The 18,815-nt window shown below is 39.6% G+C and overlaps 1 protein-coding gene across 1 annotated transcript in view; it reads right to left on the bottom strand.

The window, feature by feature from the left end:
- The window catches only part of NALCN (sodium leak channel, non-selective), a 232,563-nt gene that overhangs the window by 191,805 nt on the left and 21,943 nt on the right, over positions 1 to 18,815 (bottom strand). The window contains exons 4-6 of the mRNA XM_061472826.1: positions 11,094 to 11,177; positions 9,372 to 9,511; positions 8,417 to 8,545 (exon numbers count right to left, since the gene is read on the bottom strand). Coding sequence (XP_061328810.1) covers positions 8,417 to 8,545; positions 9,372 to 9,511; positions 11,094 to 11,177 — 353 coding nt within the window. The remainder of the gene's footprint in view (positions 1 to 8,416; positions 8,546 to 9,371; positions 9,512 to 11,093; positions 11,178 to 18,815) is intronic.

The following is an 18,815-nucleotide window of genomic DNA, read 5'->3' as shown; positions in this document are numbered from 1 at the left end:
ACCTGCTGCTTTTTCCTGCCAGCACCAGTAGAGATCTTTACCAGTGCACCAGCTGGTTGTTCATGGTGCAAGTGTGTTTCCTCATCACCCCCTGCAGGACAGCAAAGCAGTTCTGCGTGGGGAAAACAGATTGAGGAGAAAGCCCCTTGCTTTTAATGTCCTATTCCTCCTTTTTTTGTTAGGTTTTTTTTTTTTTTTTTTGTTACTATTTCCTAGCTTCCTTGTGTTAGCGGCCTCCTTCTTCCCTCCATGAGCTAGAGGGGGACGCTTGTGGCCCCTGCACAGTTTGGGCCTGGAGCAAGCAGTCCTGCTTCTTCTCATCTTCCCTGACTTCTTGAAGCCTATTGACAGCGGTCCGCAGCTCAGCCACCTGCTGCAGGAGGGCCTCCACCAGGGAGCACCGAGTGCAGCCCTGCCCATTGTGCACCCTCCTCTCAGGAGACCAGCGCAGGCACTCTCTACACCCCGAGCTCTGCACTGCAGCCTCTCCCCTCTCATCGGCTCTGTCTGGGTGCCTACGCTGCCACCGCCGGGGCAGCCAGAGCAGAGCTCCCAGAGCAGGCCCTGGTTATGAGGCGAGTCGCCTGCCCGCGCAAACCGCCGCGCTGTGCTAAATCGCTCGCGCTCCCTGGGGCAGGTTTTCACCCACCCATGGCTGGTGCCGCTGCTCCTGGCTCCGCCCCCTGTGAGTCAGCTGCTCGCTCTCGTCAGCTGAGCTGCCGGCTCCTGGGCAGGTCCTGCCGAGGACCTGAGGCTCCCTCGGTGGCTCTTGCCGCTCTGAGTTGAGGCTCCTGGATGCTGAGCTGCCCCCTGCTCCGGTGTCCTCTCTTGAGCTACTCACTCAGTATCTAAGCTTGAGTCTTTGTGGACAGAACTTGGAGATTCTTACTTTTTTGGTCAATTTTTCAAGAAGAAAAGTGTTTACATGTTTATTAATTGGGAAAAGCTCTGGTCTTGCTCCCTGTCTCCTCCCACCCACATTCAGTAAAAAAGCGTGATTAAATCAGACTGCCTGTTACATGAGGCAGTAAAACCAGGTGAAGCTTGATTTTGATTGTAGCTTTTTTCACTTCATACGTGACCTAAGTTAGGGTCTACAAAATGCGCCTTTGATGTTCCGTCTCCTCCACTGACCTTATCTCCCACTTCAGGACAACATTCAAAGACCCAGCATCTCTTAGCTGCACCGCTAGAAGGAGCTGCACAATAAAGGCTACAACCCTGCTGTCCTGACTTATCCCCACCTCATTTTAGGCAATGGAAGACAGAAATAAATACAACTCCAGACGTTCAGAGGTCAATAGGTGCAGCCACACTCCAGAAGCACCTCTCTCGCTCTGCTAGCCAGAGAGGAAATTCAAGGCATTTAGGTTCTTAACAAAGGTGCTAACATCAAAACCAGATTACTCTGTTCTCATGGCAAATTGCTTATGCTATGAAAAGCCAATGCTGTCACTGTCCAGATGAGAACACGATGATTGCAGCCACCTAACAGTTTTAACAATCTATTGAATTGATCACTAGTTACTGGCATTAGAGGAAATTAAATTGAAATCATGCTGTCATTACCCTTCAGTGTAACAAAGCTACTGAAGTTAACCACAGAAAAACAAGTAAAAGAAGAAATCTTTCCTATGGACTATGCTGGAATGTACATCCGGCTGAATTCAAATAGCAACTGCATGCTACGTATGCCAATGCAAGGCTTGTTTCACAGGAATAAAAACAACATGAATTAATGGCATTCACACAACAGAGGCTGTCACTGTAAGTGCTTATACATAGGAAATAAACAGGAAGAGTTAAAACCAAATCAAGCTAGCTTGCACAGATCTGCATTTCACCAACGTGTATCAAATTGGACTTATTTACAAGTTCAAGTGATCTCATTCTGATAGTTACTATTACATTCCAATAAAGTATTTCCTTAGAGATTTTAAAAGAAAGAGTGAAAAACGCCTCCATTCCCTTTTAAATTGCAAGGACATGAACAGAAGTATATAAACCAACCTAAGCTGAAAACTGTACCAATTTTGATTTTGAAGTATGTTCATGATAACTTCAAAAAACACAAAAGTTTGCATACCAGACTTAGCTGGATTAAATATAGAAAAGTACCTTCTGAGTATCTGTCTAGTGAGTATAGGGAGAACACAAGGTACCTAAACTGCACTGTAGGATCTGAAAAGCGTAAGACTGAAGTTCAGCTGGGAATCACTTCCATCAAAGCACACAAGCACTTCTGGACCCACAACAGCAGAGTTAGCTACAACTAGCCAGGAAAGTTATCCTGGTTCTCTCTTTGAATCACTGCACCATGCAGTTTAATCTCAAAAAACTTTCTGCTTAGAAACAAGACAGGGTAATCGTCGGCATCATAAAAGAATAATGCCCTAAATCTAATCTCAAAGCAAAACAAATTCCTTCCTAAAGCTTGTGTTGCAAGGTGCAAGGCCATACACAGGATGCCTTCATCAAATGCACTTACACACACTAGTCATTAATGTAACAATTGAAGTGGCAGCAGACGTGACTCAGCACAGCAAAAGAAAGGGGCTTCTGTCACTGAGCATCTAAGAAAAAATTTTCAGCATCATCCAGCTAGCTCCAAAAACAAACTACTTAGCACTTGACGACTGGCTTTTGACCAGCCAGTTCCATCTGCTGAAAGCTCTCACTTTACCTAGAAGAAAGCAGCTTGATCAGAGCATGTCTTCAATTTGTCAGGATCATTTTCATTCTAACCATGCCTTCTAAAATGTCTGCACTCCCTCCCAACTTCATGTCTGCCTCAGTCCAATAAGTATAATTCTATCTGCCATCATCCAGGATGTTAATGAAACCTCCAAATAGCACAAAGACAGATTTATGTGGATCCCTGCGCCTTCTGTTCTGATGAGCCATTAATATCAATTCACTGAGCATGTTTTCCAAGTAGTTTTGCACCTATTTGATGATTATTTTCACCTTAACAATGTATCTCCTGCCAGCTTAGAAAAATGTCCGTGAGACTGTTACAAAGGCTTCCTAAAATATACACAACATCCACTCTTCTGTCTAATTCAGATCACTGTTACCCTGCCATAAGCAATTATATTGGTTTGACATGGTTTATTCTTGACAAATCCATATTAGCTGCTACTCATTTCCTTGCTATCTTCCAGCTTCTTACAACTTTGTGTTTATTCACTACAGAATTCTTTCTTGGATAGAAGTTAAGCTTATCAGTAGCTTAGCCATAACCCCTGCTGGATTTTTTTTTGTTGTTTGTTTGTTGTTTTTTTTTTTCTTTGTCTCTTACTCCTTCCTTCTCATTAAACTTCTGCTGTTTTCCTGCCTTCCAGCTCCTCACCCAGCTTCCACAAGTTCTTGGAAATAATAACATAGTTGAGATCACAGCTTCAGTCTGCTCGCATGTATCTCAGGATGAATATTCCAGCATTTTCCAGACCTTTCTGAATTGCAGTAATACAAAGAATTGAGACAGAAATCAAATTTAGACATCATATTCAGCTTCTATAGCAGTAAAAAACTGAAAACAGTCAGTCTGGTTTCCAAAACAACATGAGACAGATCACTCACAGAAAAAGAGCTGAAATATCTCAGAACTTCTTTCTTACTATTTCCCACAACTGCTTGCATATCCAGAAGTGACTCTTCCTTGCAGTATTTCTAGGCTAAGAGAGGCATACTGCTTAGTGATAACTGCTAACTCCTAACCTGTGTTAATGTCAGGACATCCACAGCTTTCTCCATTAGTTGTCTGGCTTCCTCTTGCAATATAAAACCCAGAATTTTTCCAGCTTCCTTCTATTCCAGAAAGCAAACAGCAGTTGATCACCTATTTGGCAGATTCAGTGGAGGTCACTCTTCAATTCTGTTTATCCAGTGATGTTTGGTCTTTCCCCCAATTTTACAATATGCTGAAGGATGTCCTGACTCCTGTCATCCTGGCCTCCTGCAGGTTTCATGTGGAGAGTTCAATACTCAGCAGGCCACAGTTCTGTACCATGGTAAAAATCTTGTGCATCAATATAAAACCTTCCCTACAGCAAAGAGGAGATGTGGTAGTTACATTATTCAAATTCTTGTATTTATAGCCAGACAATTTCACAATAATCCATAAAATCCACTCCAGCTTACTCGAAAGGACTTATTAGCCAGAGGAAACAAATCCCATAAAGGCTGACAGTCTGAGAAGAAGTTCAACAAACTCTGATGTCGGCAATGGGACAAAGAATTGTGGTAAACCCGAATGACTCCACATCTCAATAGAGCATGTGTTACTACTCAGCCACCAAAAGCTGAGGCTGCTGGGCTCCCATCACTCTATCCTTGACCTTCATTAAAAAGTCACCTTCTTGTTCGAGATGGAGCTGGACAAACAAAAACACTGGAAATCCTGTGTGAAATGGACCAACAGCCTAATTGCTCTGGATAACTATCTGTATAACAATTTGAGACAACATTAGCATTTCTGCTCAGAAATCACATGCCCTCTGAAAGTCAGGAGAGTCCTGAAGACTGCTTCCCTTGGGCACCAGTACAGGTCACCTCAGCACTTGCTCTCACCCTTTTGACCGGATCGCTTTTAGACTGATGCTGCTGGGGTCTAAACAACATCAGGCCTGGAAAAGTAAGATTTCTTCCATTTCTCTTCTCCTGGAGGAGTTTATGCTAGAAACATATCCCCATTAAGAGAGATTGTGAATAAATCCCAAAGGCAATATTAAAGCATGCTGATTGTTCAACCAGTATCAATAAATTAATGTGCCCTGTTAAAGAAGACATGTTACGTTGATTTTTCAAGCTTGGACTTTGATTTCTTCCCTTTCTCAGAAATCCAATTACTCATTCTTATTTTCCCACTGCTGATGTAAGACAGTATCTTGAATCCCTTTTGTTCTTTTTAATCATATTTATTTCTTCTATTAGATATTGTGGTGAACTTTCAGCTCCTGAGTCTTTGAAGCTGTTTTCTGACATTTTCATGGCCTATCCATAGACAGATGGAAAGATGACCAAGAACCTCTTAGATCTTTCTATTACTTGGTAATTATTTTTCTTATCTGTTTTCCTGGGCAGTTCCTACTTTAAACAAGAAACCTTGCAAAGAAGGATTTAAAATTGACTGCCATGGCAACAAGGCAGACAGGTCTACAAAAATATTTAGTCTACTGAAAGTGTTACAAAAAGACCCTCAAAGAATTTCTTTGGGAGAAGAATCAGTACTACATTTTATGTTAGTTATGGCAGTTAGCCATATTAGCTTTCTTTGTTTTGATGAGGCTTCCTTTCCCTTAGCTTCAATGCAGACTGAGAATTACAAAAGGAAAATTTACTGTTGTGGAATAAATATAATCTAATCATGTGGTAAGAAAGTATTTTTGTGTAGACAAACATGGGAATAAAAATAAAGAAAATATTTAGTGGCTAGTGTGTGAAGATATATAAAATATCTTAACAGCCAGAGCAATGGTTTGGAAGTAATTTCTCTCTCCTATCCTTGTGGAAGTACCTTTTGTATACTGGAGGTGCCCAAGAGTAAATTATAGTAGATTCAGGAACACAAACTATTTTCACTGTATTTGTTCAATTCTTTGAAATTAATCTGAGATATAACAAAACAGCCTTTGAAACTGCGTACAAGGTATGGACTTACCCAGGTAACTGGATTATAATACGCTACATTCCAACCACACTGTGTGTCTTTCAAGCAACTAAAGAAGATCCATACTAAGGAAATCCATGTGATATACCATTTATTGGCAGAAAAAAAATACAGTGGTTGGAGAAATCATCAGAGGAAAACTGTGACAGCATAGTAGTAAAAAGTAATAATCCCAAAGGAATACTGAGTGAGAAAATGGTGTAGGAAGAAGACAGTCCTCATGAGGGAGAAAAAAAAATCTGGCAAAGTAAAGAAAATTATAAGACAGATGGAAACATTTATCATCAAACAACAACAAAAATACACAAAAACTTTTCAGCCTTTGGAAGGAAGTCAGATTTTGCTGATTTCATGGATAGAATGAAAAAGTCTGAACACAGTTATCTCACTTCAGTATTTCTGTTTGCCAGAGTTAACATTAGCAAATGACTGAGGAGGTTGAGATACAGGAGGTCAGGCAGCGTGGGTGTCAAGAAGGATGGAAAGATAAAAGAACTTGCAGCAGTCAAAGAGGCAATGAGTGTCTGCTGAGGCTGCCACATCCTTTCAAATAAAAGAAGAATAGAAAGATTTTAACATGCTGTCTTTTTGACAGAGACTTGCCTCCCGTATAATAATGAAATAATAATAACAATAATAATAATAATAATAATTCAGAAGGCAGTAGACTTAAAAAGAGTAATTTCCAGAATTTCTGAAATAGATGAAGTCTTGACCTCAATAATAAGATTTTAGCCTTGCTGGTTGCCATAGAATTCCGCATAATACCAGGCAAATCACCTACAGTTAATGTAATGTTCTTACAGGTGGCCACTAACTGCATGATTTTCATTTGCTAATCTTCAGTTGGGAGCCTGGGATCTGGTTTGCAGAAATAGTCAGTATTTACAGGTGTGGTTCATTAATGACTCTGAAGTTATTTAAGGCAAAGTACAGCCAACTTTGCCAGGAACAGAACTACCTGAGACAGACTGACTGACTCAACTTGCCCAGTCTTTCCTGAGTTGTTTTTTATTCCCCCTGTGTCTATGTGAAACTAAAATAACATCTATGCTATAAAGATTTTCTTAAAAAAGAGGAAAAATCATACCTCATTTCCAGTCTAGGTGAAGGTGAGCCCCATATTTCCTATGGTATTGATTAAATAAGAAAATATCTAGAAGACAGGTTTTTTTTCATTTAACAAAATGCCATATAATATCTAGCATATTCTCAAATAATTTTGTAACCTTTTTTTGTATCTGGCACTTTAAATAACCTCATTTTGTATTTGATAGCTTATAGGCCCTAGTTTAGAAAAAATCTTTAACACAGAGTTTTGCGATAATCAGACTTTATTCAGCACAGTAACAGATTAAGTGGTGTTCTGCTTTCTTATAATGTCTATTTATTTTATCTTCTGACAAATTCAATAGGAATAAAAGGATTCAATTTTGACTAAAGCAAAGGCTACAACTTCCCTATCCAAAGAAACAGGGACAAAACGAAGAAACAGATGCAAAAGACTCTCACAATGCTTTATGGCTGAGCATAAAGTCAAGCCCTCAATTTAACGGGACATGTAAGCATATACTTATCTGTGATTTTATGAGCCATCCCAGTGACAAAAGGCTATACTGCATTTGGAGTTGATCTTGTGTTTAAATATGTGCTGAATCAAAACCCTGATATATCCCTGTACTATGTAACCCTCTGCTCTCTTGAGACCTCACTTGGTCCCAACTTAAGAAGGCCATGGAATTTTTGGAGCAAGTCCAGAGGAGGGCCACAAGGATGATCAGGGAGCTGGAGCACCTTCCATATGAAGATAGGCTTAGAAAATTGGGGCTGTTTAGCCTGGAGAAGAGAATGCTACATGGAGACCTCATAGCAGCCTTCCAGTATCTGAAGGGAGCTTACAAGGCTGCTGGAGAGGGACCCTTCATCAGGGATTACAGCGACAGAACAAGGGCTAATGGGTTCAGACAAACGGGAGATTTAGGTTGGATATAAGGAGGAAGTTCTTTACTCTAAGGGTGGTGAGGCACTGGAACAGGTTGCCCAAGGAAGTAGTGAATGCTCCATCCCTAGCAATGTTTAAGGCCAGGTTGGACTGAGTCTTGGGCAACACAGTCTAGTGTGAGGCATCCTTGCCCATGGCAGGGAGGTTGGAATTAGATGATCTTAAGGTCCTTTCCAACCCAAACCATTCTGTGATTCTTTGATTCTATGTATATTCCATCACTGGTGTAAAACATTAATCAAGTATTTTCCAAAGACTGGGTAAAAAGGCTTTTTAAATCTGAGCATCAGGTCCCAGCAACCTCTTAATCCAGAAAAGGCATGAGATTCTAGGGATAGTTCTTCCCTATACTTTAGATCTGCTTGCCACACCCAGACTTCCTGGGAAAAGACGGGAGGATACAAGGAAAGTTGATGCATCCTCAGCGTCCTGAATCAGCCACAAGTGGCAATACTCCTCTTAAAGCCTCCTCTGCTCTCCTGCTTTCTCCCCCCGAACACACACATACACAGTCACTCACTCCCTAACTCAAGACTGCAGCCAAATGCCACAATTCATAATCTCTCTGTTGCAGTCAAAATTTGTACTTTTTGTAATTCCTAATATTTTTGTTTCCCCAGTTTATCTAGGGCATTTTTGTGAACTAATCTTAATCTATTAACCCCATTTTACACCCATTGACTACAGTTATACATACGCAATGAAAGAACAGCCCCTTGTCATGCCTGTACAGGCTAACTCACCCTGGCTGTGTGTCATCAGTCACACAATGGTACGTAAAAGTTCCAAACATCTGCACTCCCAGGATCCCATACAGGAGGAGAAAGAACAGAAGGAAAATTGAAACACTCCAGATTTGCTCTCCAGAACGCCTGGCAAAAAGATAAATATGACACTGAATGCACGGGCAACATGAAGCCTCCTCTGAAAAGCTCCAAAATACACAATATGATCACACAAAGTAATATTTCATCCTGCAGAAAACTTGTCCTTAAACCTGACCTCTAACTCAGTGCAGAGATTGAATGGGGAGCCATGATTTCTTTTAAACCCATAAGTTAGGGTAACTAAATCAGCTGTAAACCAAAAGGGTGGAAGAAAAAAAATAAATAAATAGAAGTCATAAAAAAAATAAATAAATAAAAGTCATAAAGTCTAGCTTTTGTAAAATAGTATCTAATGACTTCTACAGACAAAACGTGATGATGAAGTTAAGCTGATACAAAATACAGACCAAAGAACTTTCACGTTACCACTACATGGCTTCTGCTATTACATGCTGTACCAAACATATTTAGGTGTATTTGCTTGCATGTAAGCGTCTCTGTACATATACCAATAAATGTACACTCGTAACTCTAATGGTTGTGGCACATGCTCGTGTACTTTATTTACCCTACTAGGAGCGTCCACCTTGATTACTAAGTGTCCATATTAATGGAACAGAATTTATTCCCATTGGCTGAAAAGTGCTAGCTACAGTTATTAGCAACAAGCTTTAGGATTTCTTTAAATATTTGATCTTTTTCTAGGAAACTTGATGATTCCGTAGAGTAACAGCAGAATTTTTTGGCCAGAACTAAAACTCAGGAAGAAAACACCCACTAAGCATGAAGGGTCATTTTCTAAGCTGCATAGTCAGTCTTCTAAGTTAAATCTAAAATTTTCTGCTTTTATTTAGATAAGAGCCTTACTTACTTCAAGATATTTGTTATCCTAGTTCTTGGCAGCTCAAAACGAAAATATATCCGGAATGCTCGAATCATAATGAGTGGTCGTGGAATGCGTAACATGCCCCATGGTGACATCTGGTCAACTATTTCAGCAATTTCAAACACCTACAAACAAAAGAATTGGGAGTTTTTCTGGATGACCCTGTGTTTTCCTGTATTCATTTACTGAACTTTTAAAACTGTGAAACTTATTTTCATTTTCAAACTTCTCTTGGTTTATTTTACAGTTCATATTAACCATGTTTTTTTTAAAGACTTAAGATAACTTTTAATGCCTTTCTAAGTTATCCTAATGAAATTCTAAAACTATACTCTGCCCATGTTCATAACGCTTCTGTCTCAAACAACTCAAGAAGACAGCAGAAGGTTGTGTCAGCTGCCTGATACTGTGCTAGTCCTACCCCACACATTTCCCACAACATTGATAAAAGTGAGTGATTTACATTTTCAAAGATGAAAATCAGTATCTGTGTGGCACACCACTAAGATTTTACTATGATATAAAAGTATACATACGTTTTACACAGATCACCTTGTAAGTTGCTATGTGTTTATAAATGCTCCATTTAATTCCAAGTGTGTGAGAAAATTGTGCATGTTTTTCTCCTAAACTCCACTTACTCACAACACAAATTTAAGCCAAGCCACAGAACAGGGAACTACCTCCTTAATACACTGACAGGTTAAGCACTCCATGAAGACTATTTAGCTCAACGATTGGGCAAAAATGTCTTGGTTTTAATCCCTGTCTCTCACTCTGACAATAACTACTTAATTTAACGTTTGTTCAAAGTACTAAGAAAATGGAGGGGAAACCTGGCATGTCTGAGAGTGCTTATCTGTAATGATAACTGTCACTCTGCATGTGTACATGATGTACCAAAGTTTCCCCTGTGTATAAAATAGAAAATTACGTGTCTTAAGTTTGTCAGAAGTGGATAAGTAACGCCTAGCAGCAATTGCTACAGAACTTTTACAGTTCTTACACTACTGCAGGCCCAGTCTCAGAGCCTTCAATCTGTTCTTACCCAAAAAACTGGCTATTGTTAAGAACTGATTGGTTTGGAGTACACAATTCAACCTCTACCTACACATTTTTGCAACGTGTCCGAGTTCCCTTCCTTATGAAAATGTATCGAATTATTTCCAAATGTATTTATTATTATTTTTTCCATTGTGCTTTAACTTGACTTTTGGAAAAAGTTTTGTTAGGTGTGGATCATATTCCATGAAACCCTTTCACTCACCATATCAATATATTGACAGCATAGCAAATATCTAACACAGGAATCATTCTCTCTTTAATTGCCTAAGCTAGTCACTAGTCACCAAGGCATCCTACCAGGCTCGATGAAAGATGAGCACAACTTTCATATGGAGCTAAGAGATAAATGGCTCTCTGGAGATCCTTCTCTCTCCTTTTCACTATGCAGAGGGTTTATGGTAACAGGCTTCAGATTAATGTTTAACTTCTCAGTAAGAAAAATTAATCAAGATAAATTTAACACAAATGTAGATATACTGCAATGTGCAATTATGGAACTATTGAATTCAGCACAAGTTTTTTTAAACAATCTGACCCATGTACTGCAGAAGCTATATTTCTGCAACTTGTAATTACTTGGTTGCACCATGTATTTTTCACAATTAAAGAACTATTCATTGAGAAAGGCTAGTGAATAATTACCTGTAAAACCAGTGACACCCAAAGACAAAAGACCATGAATCCATCAAACACACACCAACGATCTTTTACATAGGAGCTATCACCCTACAAGAGAGAGAAAAGCTAAGAGATTAATTGTTGCTGGTTTACTGTCACGATTTACAAATATCATAAACAAAAGTTCTTGGAAGAAGGAGAAATCTTCTTTGTACTACTTTTAAAATGCCACTTTTGAAAGACTCCAAAAGCCTAGCATGCAGACTAGAATATGCTGGAAATGTACAAACACATCTTCTGTGTGAGTAAATGGTAGTGTACCTTAGGGCACATAAACACCCCTTTCTAAATGAGATTTCTCCTAACAGACTGAACATATCCCTCCCCTCCCTTAAGACATTCTCTGCTTCCTTTTCTTTGTTTAGCATTCCTTGAGATACAAACTACAGTGTTTGACATCCACTTTGGGGAAAAAATTATTGTTGCATCTCAAGAACCTTGAAGACATTAAGAGACTTTGGTCTGTTATACGGTTCTTGGCTGGATACACAGTTTCTTATCTTGGTGATAGTTATTTCAGACAACCTGTACTTGTTTTCACATGTCTCAGCATTTTCATTGATTCTAAAAGCACAGACAGGATGCTTTGTTTAAATCTAATATTTTCAATGACATACACTACCCTAAAATTGATTTATCATTCCTTGCAGTAGGTGACAGCAAGATATATTGTGTAAATAGAGACAAAATATGATTTTTTTTAAAAAAAGCTTTATTTCAGCTGCAAAAATTCTTTCAGTCAGAAGTGGATAAAGTAAGGATATAACGAAAATACAGTAAGTGATTTTCAACTCAGAAATAAAGGAAAGAGAACTTCAATATTATTTTCAGACAGAAGATTTTGCAACATGTAAGGATATTAAAGTTCTCAATCCAAGAATTAGGAGGAGGAAGACTGCAAATCAGGGAAACAACAGAGCAGGAACCTTTACATCCTATTTTTAACCCGTCCTTCCTGAAGAAAGTAGACAGCTCCCCAAGTAAAGTCTGAGCTAATCAGTAACTCTACTTAAGGCTGAACAAACACAGCTGTTCCGGTGGTTACGTTCAGTAAACATGAAGCAGATAGATATACATTGTTTATCTGAAGAGATTTGCTATCAACGCCCCCCTCTCTCCTCTCTCTGTTCCCTCTTGGTGAACAAATCTCATATGAGATTTGTAACAACATGCAACTTGAGTCCTTCAATTGTGGCTTTGAACAAAGATGGTGATTGGGCTTTCTGTTGCTGAAGAACCCTTTGAAACTTACTTTTCTTCTCTCAAGCACTCTTTGTCTAAAGCAAAAGTTTTCCCTGAGTTGTGCTGTACAGATCTGAGCATGAACTTGTGCAGGAATTCCTGTATTCACCCTCCTCTGAATAACCCGTCAAGTACTCACTAAAAGCCAAATCTTTTTTTAGAAATTGCTTTTTCTCTCCACAATAGGTGTGGCATGATTGAAGCAGCTCTGCTGTTTTCTCCCGACAAAGGAAGATGTCCTGAGCCTTTCCAGTGTTCTCAGCAATCAGACAGCTCCACCACCTCACTTCTCTCATAGTCACATCAGGCCAGCTTCCACAGCTGTATCGTCCTGGTCAGGGAGGCTTCCAGTGGATCACCCATAGAAACTTAGGGCACCTTAATGACATCTGTAAAAACTACTCATTTTAGGGGAGAAACTGGCCCTTTCTGCTTTGCATCTAGGGAGCAAATCCTCTTCATGTCTGTTATTTGGCTGGCAGTGGATTTGGCAGGGAATCATTAATGCATTTATACTGTGTATTGGCCCATGAGATGTTATTTGCTGTGGGAAGCAATTTTAAGGCAGGATCACATCCTGCTTAGTGCAAAAATTGGAATATACTTTTTGGTACAAACCTTGATACTGACATCTAGTGCTACTTCATGAAAAAAAATCTAATTCTGACTAAACACCGGCTAGCACTCAATATTAACAGCAGTGAACAGTGAGTTTCATTCACATTTGGAAAAAGCCTTGGGCTGAAATTACAGACTCATGGCCAATGGCAGCCTTTCTTAGACTTGGAAACAAATACAGATACATGAAATTTAAGTACATCTGATGACATTTTAGCTAAACCGGCTAAATACCTGAAGTATTGCAATATGTAAATCCCTTGCCTTTTTTTCATCGTATCTGCTGAAATTCGAGAATTATTGATGAGTTTTGTTTCAGTAATTTTTTGTGAATGCACTATCCCATACCATTTACATTATGGTTTATAAGTCTTTGAAATGTGATCTAAACATTTGAAAAAGATGAATTAGTACTACAGACTAGAAACCCTATGCTGAGACTAATCCAAACCTCTTAATGTCGTTAAAGTTGCTGACTTCCTACTCCCTACAGTAGACAATGGATTCTCTAATGTGCACAGCAAGACCTGAAAACTTCTCCAGCAACATGACTTACAGTCTATAGAATCATAGAATAGTTAGGGTTGGAAAGGACCTTAAGATCATCCAGTTCCAACCCCCCTGCCATGGGAAGGGACACCTCACACTAAACCATCTCACCTAAGGTTCTGTCCAACCTGGACTTGAACACCGCCAGAGATGGAGCATTCACAACTTCCTTGGGCATTAATGTCTCTTTGTCTCCTCAAAAATAGGACCAACAAATACATCTCCTCCCTTCTCCCTACACTCTGCTTATTTCACCAGATTTTGCCTAATTTTAGCACCATTACATAGGGTGAGTACAATGTATTAGCTCATTTCTTCATTTTCATTTTGACATGCAATACTGATACCCCAATAACCGCACTGAGATTCCCAAAGATACACTTTCTCAATTGTAACCAGGACATTAAAGATAAAACACCATTACCAGTATTAGGTGCCCTAAAAAGTCATTACACAAGTTCACAGAAAAAAAAACCACAATTTTGGAAGACCTAACTCACTGGAAATGTGATCCAATACAAAATACAGTCAGAACCACAGACAGAAGTAATAATGCCTGAGATAGTCACTCCATGAGAACAGTAACAGTTTAAATTACATTAGAATGGAAGGCAAGCCAGACTAAATGTTTTAATAAAAGCATACTCTCTTATCAACCTTGCTGAAAACAAAATACTCTACAAAATCAACCTCCAAATTGCATAAAGCAATCTGCTAGAAGATTTATTATGTCTACTAATTTTGTTAGGCCATTTCAGTATCTCATTAGTAAGGTAGGCATCTTGGCTGGATGACAACACAGTCACCTCCTAGGTCACTTCTGCCCTGCTTATCTCTTAGCATCTCAGGAATACTCAGAATGAACAGCAAATACCCCTGCAAGTAGAAAGCCTCCTCTGCCTCCCTGCTTGCCTTCAGAAATGTTTTTTTCTGTCTCAGCTGTGACTACAACCTGTTCTCTGAATTCTTCCCTCCCACCTCTTTCCAGATGCCTCTGTGGAAAAACTAAACAAAAGAAGTGATATGACATTTGCCCTGAGTAATTAAATATATCATCATCTGCTCTGGAAAGGAGTTCTAGAGACTTGGGTCTGCCATTAGGAGAACCTTAGTCTCCCACTTTGCCTCAGTCTCTGACAAACAAGAGAGCTGAAAGATGGTACAAACACAAGGAGACAGCAAATTCAGTACCAGCTACTTTGCTATTCTAGCATGGTCACTGAATGCCTCGTGTGGTTTGGTAGATAAAGCATATCAACAGCTCCAGCAAATTTTTCAGATCACCCTGTGGGCTCTTTCCCGCAGCACCACAAATAAGCATTTAGGGGTGGAGGCTGACATTTACTGGCATTTTTGGAGCAGCATAAATGCACAGGAGGAAACAGAGAGAATACAGGGAATCAGAATTCGGGAGTACGATTTTCCCCCCCTACGCTATGGTTATTATAACACAAAAAGAGCAGGCTATAAGAAGGCACAGCTGAGTTAGGGAAATAAGACCCACCCTCCCTTCCCCACTCCCTTAATTCACACAACCACCACAGGGCTCGTAGGTGGGAGTGGGACAGAAAATGAAACAAGAGCTGAAGGGATTGCCTAACCTCTTTCTCTGTCCTGCAGATGCAGATATACATACACACACTGACAGGCTATGTATCTTCTATCCAGTCACATGTACACGTATGTTTCTCGCTCAACTTTAAACCTTCCCTATTTCATTAAAACCCTGCAGTTTATGGGTCTGTTCAGTAGCAGAATGATGTGGATAACCCAGCCCTCAACTGTCAAATACCGTCAACATTTTCCTTACACAGAAAAGAGAATGAAGAGATACAGCCTAATCAAGAAGAAAAGCTGCCTCTGACTTCTGTTCTGAATTCTCCCATCCCCCCAGTATAAAAATACTTCTCAAATGTGCTCATGCATCAAACATTAGCTCCTTTCTTCCTTCTTCTGAGATTTGAAATTTCTCAGCTTCTTGGGGACAGGCTGAAGTGGGACCTCGGACCAACAGATGACTCTCAACCATACTACCTACTACACTAGTCCATCTTTTACTCTGTGTGATGCAAAACACACACTAAAACCCGATCCTAGAATGGGTCGGTTGGAAAGGACAGTAAGCTTGTTTAGTTCCAACCCTCCTGCATGGGCAGGGACATCTTCCACTAGACCAGGCTGCTCAAAGACCCATCCAACCTGGCCTTGAACACTGCTAGGACAGTGTTCTGTGGATGCCAGGGACACATCCACAGCTTCTCCAGGCAAACTGTGCTAGCACTTCACTGCCCTCATAATGAAGAACTTTTTCCTTAGACCTAGCCTGTATCTCCCCTGTTTAAGTTTGACCCATCTTCTATGGCTCACAGCCATATACACAAGCCATGGCTCAAGCATCATATCCTAGCCATCTCTTAACTGAAAGTACTTCTGTAAATGTAAAATGATGATCCATGCAGGAAACTAAGGAAACTGTGGATTGCTTAGCTATTAACATAGCTAAGACTATGTTAATAACTATAACTATGTTATAACTATTATAATAACTATAACTATGTTAATAACTAAGACTATGTTAATAACCAAATTAAAACTGGCATAATTTAAAATGGATGGTCACCTCCAAGTTAGCCCTCTGCAACAGTGATAGTAGCACTTGAAATTGAAACAACTTTTATTTTATTTTGTAAAGTCAGTATTTGGGAGAAAAGAAGAATAAGAGGGGGGACCACATACAGCACCTCATCTCTGTACGTCTTATTTTCTCATCAAGTGTCTTCATTCACAGTGAGGGAAGTTACTTAAAATATATTCACATAACAGCAGCTGATTTGTAACAGTCAACAGAACTGCTGTGTGAAGTTTAAATGGTTATAGTGGGTGTTATCTCACTTTATCACCACTGAGTTAAACAGGTTCAATTTGCAACTACTCATGCATTGCACTTAACTGCTCCATCATCAGATGCTTCCGATCATGTCACCCAGTGCACAATTTATCTTGGTCATAACCTGCAATGTAGTATTTATAGTAATATTGTATTCTATGCCAGAAAAAAAATGGAAAAATCACTTGCTATTACAGCACAGAAAACAAAGGAACTATTTCTAAATTAAAACAGTGAAACACAGCTCTTGTTGGTCCTTTGGATTAGAGGGTGATGTCATGAATGCTACAGACACACAACACACAGTTCCAATCTATCATTACAAAAAAGCTATGATCTCTACAAAATCACTACTTCATCATCTGCAATAATAATAAAAAAAATCTTTTTAAGTGATTTTGTTGTGATTTTACATTTATTTTGGGAATCATCAATGAAGATGGAGGGCTATTTCATTCATTAAAGAACGGTCTCAAATGTGTTATCAAGGCACACTAGATTTTTGTTAATTTATGTAATTAATTTCAACAAACTTTGTTATTTCATGTTCCACATTATAATAGGAGGCTTTTACAGTATTCACCATCTCATTCATTGTTTCCAACAGGAGAAAAAACCCAACCAAACAAAAAAAAAAGCCCACACCAAAAAGCCTAAAGGAAGAAACAAACCTGGCCATGAAGTAAGAATTAAGACTTTTAAACAGGCAAACAAGGATCTTGTTTGTAAAATTATTTAAGTTGGAAAAAACCTTTAAGGTCATCAAGTCCAATGTTAACCTCACATTGCCAAGTCTACCACTAAACCATGTTCCCAAGCACCAGGTCTACAAGTCCTTTAAATATGTTAAGGGATGGTGACTCCACCACTTCCCTGGGCAGCCTGTTCCAACGTTTGACAACCCTTTTGGGGATGAAGTTTTTTCTAATATCCAATCTACTCTCCTCCTATTCTCCTCCCCTCTCTCTCTGTGTGTAACTTGAGGCCATTTCCTCTTGCCCTATCACTTGTAACAATGTTTGTTGTAAAATAAGGAGAAAGGCTGGGAATGGGAGAGTTTAAAGATAGTGTTTTAAACCAAAACTTAAAGAAAATTTAAAAACAAACCAGAAACAAACATGAAAATATTACACAACACTCCCTCCCCTGAGTACAAAAAAGTATCAAAGGGAATGACCAGGTCCACAAAGCAACGGAAAAGAATGCCTGAACACACTTCCCACAGCAGCTCAATCACTGTAGAGCATCTCAGTTCATCTGAGTGGCAAGTAATTCAGATTGTCCACTATTCAGAGATGGCAGGCACAGCCTTATCATATAGTCAATAGAGGGCAGATGCCAGTACCTTCTTATCAATACCCAACAGCAGGTATGGCTAAAGAACATGTGGGGAAGGGAGCTTTGCTGATGTATGACACTGCTGCTTTCTCGATACACTGCTTTATTGCTGCAGTTGGGTGCCAGGATGCCCTGCAGAGAAATTTTATGGGTTACTACTGGAAGCTTGAATTTCATTTCCCTCTCTATCTGCTCATTAGCCATCTGTATTCAGTGTTGCAAGTAATGCCTTACTAGCTAACTTGGCTCCCTTGGATGTTTAACGGTTCAGCAAATCTGAAAATGGATAATCATGAGGAGGATTAATAGGATTCCCCTACCTGGAAGAGCACTCACTGTTTCCAGGAAGTGTGCAGGAAAAAAGTCTTCACTGTGAGAACAGTTAAACATTGGGACATGTTGCCCGGAGAAGTGCTAGCATCTCCCTTGCTGGAAATACTCAAGACGCAGATTGACAGGACCCTGGATAACCAAATTAAAGCCCTGCTTTGAGCAAGAGGTTGGTCCAGACCATCTCCATGGGTCCTTTCCAACCCAGACTCTTCTCTAGTTGTGTGCAATCCAAGCCAATCTCCTCAAGGTGACAGTTCCTTGAGGTAGATTCCAGTTCTACATCTAGTTCCACATGCATGGACATCTGCTCATGATGGAAGTATTCTGCAGCCTTTAGGTTATGTGTGTTAAACACTGCTGTGCTTCATCCACCAAATCCAGTGTTTATGGCGGCTGGATTGGGAAGATCTGGATCCAAATGTTTCAAGGTGAAAGCTTTCACCCCAAGGCATCAAATACTGCCTGGAGATTGAACAGGGAAATTTGACATGCAAACAGTTTCATCTAACATGACAAAACTCAGATTTATGATTGTCAGTAACAGCTCTCCTTCAACCGAAAAAAGCCACAATGATTAAAGTTGGAATAGATAAGAAGGAGGCACTTTTCAGAAAGAGGATTTTATCATTTGGTAATTAGCATTATTAAAAGCTGGAGAATCCATTTCATACTACAGAAACTAAGAAAAGTTTATCAAATCAACAATCTTAGGATAGCTG

The sequence above is a fragment of the Pezoporus flaviventris genome, unplaced genomic scaffold (assembly GCF_033815535.1).
Source record: "Pezoporus flaviventris isolate CSIRO_AGI_PZ_B2104156 unplaced genomic scaffold, CSIRO_AGI_Pfla_v1 ptg000072l, whole genome shotgun sequence".
Taxonomy (NCBI): domain Eukaryota; kingdom Metazoa; phylum Chordata; class Aves; order Psittaciformes; family Psittacidae; genus Pezoporus; species Pezoporus flaviventris.
Note: the sequence above shows the minus strand (reverse complement) of the source record. Positions and strands in the feature narration are given on the sequence as shown.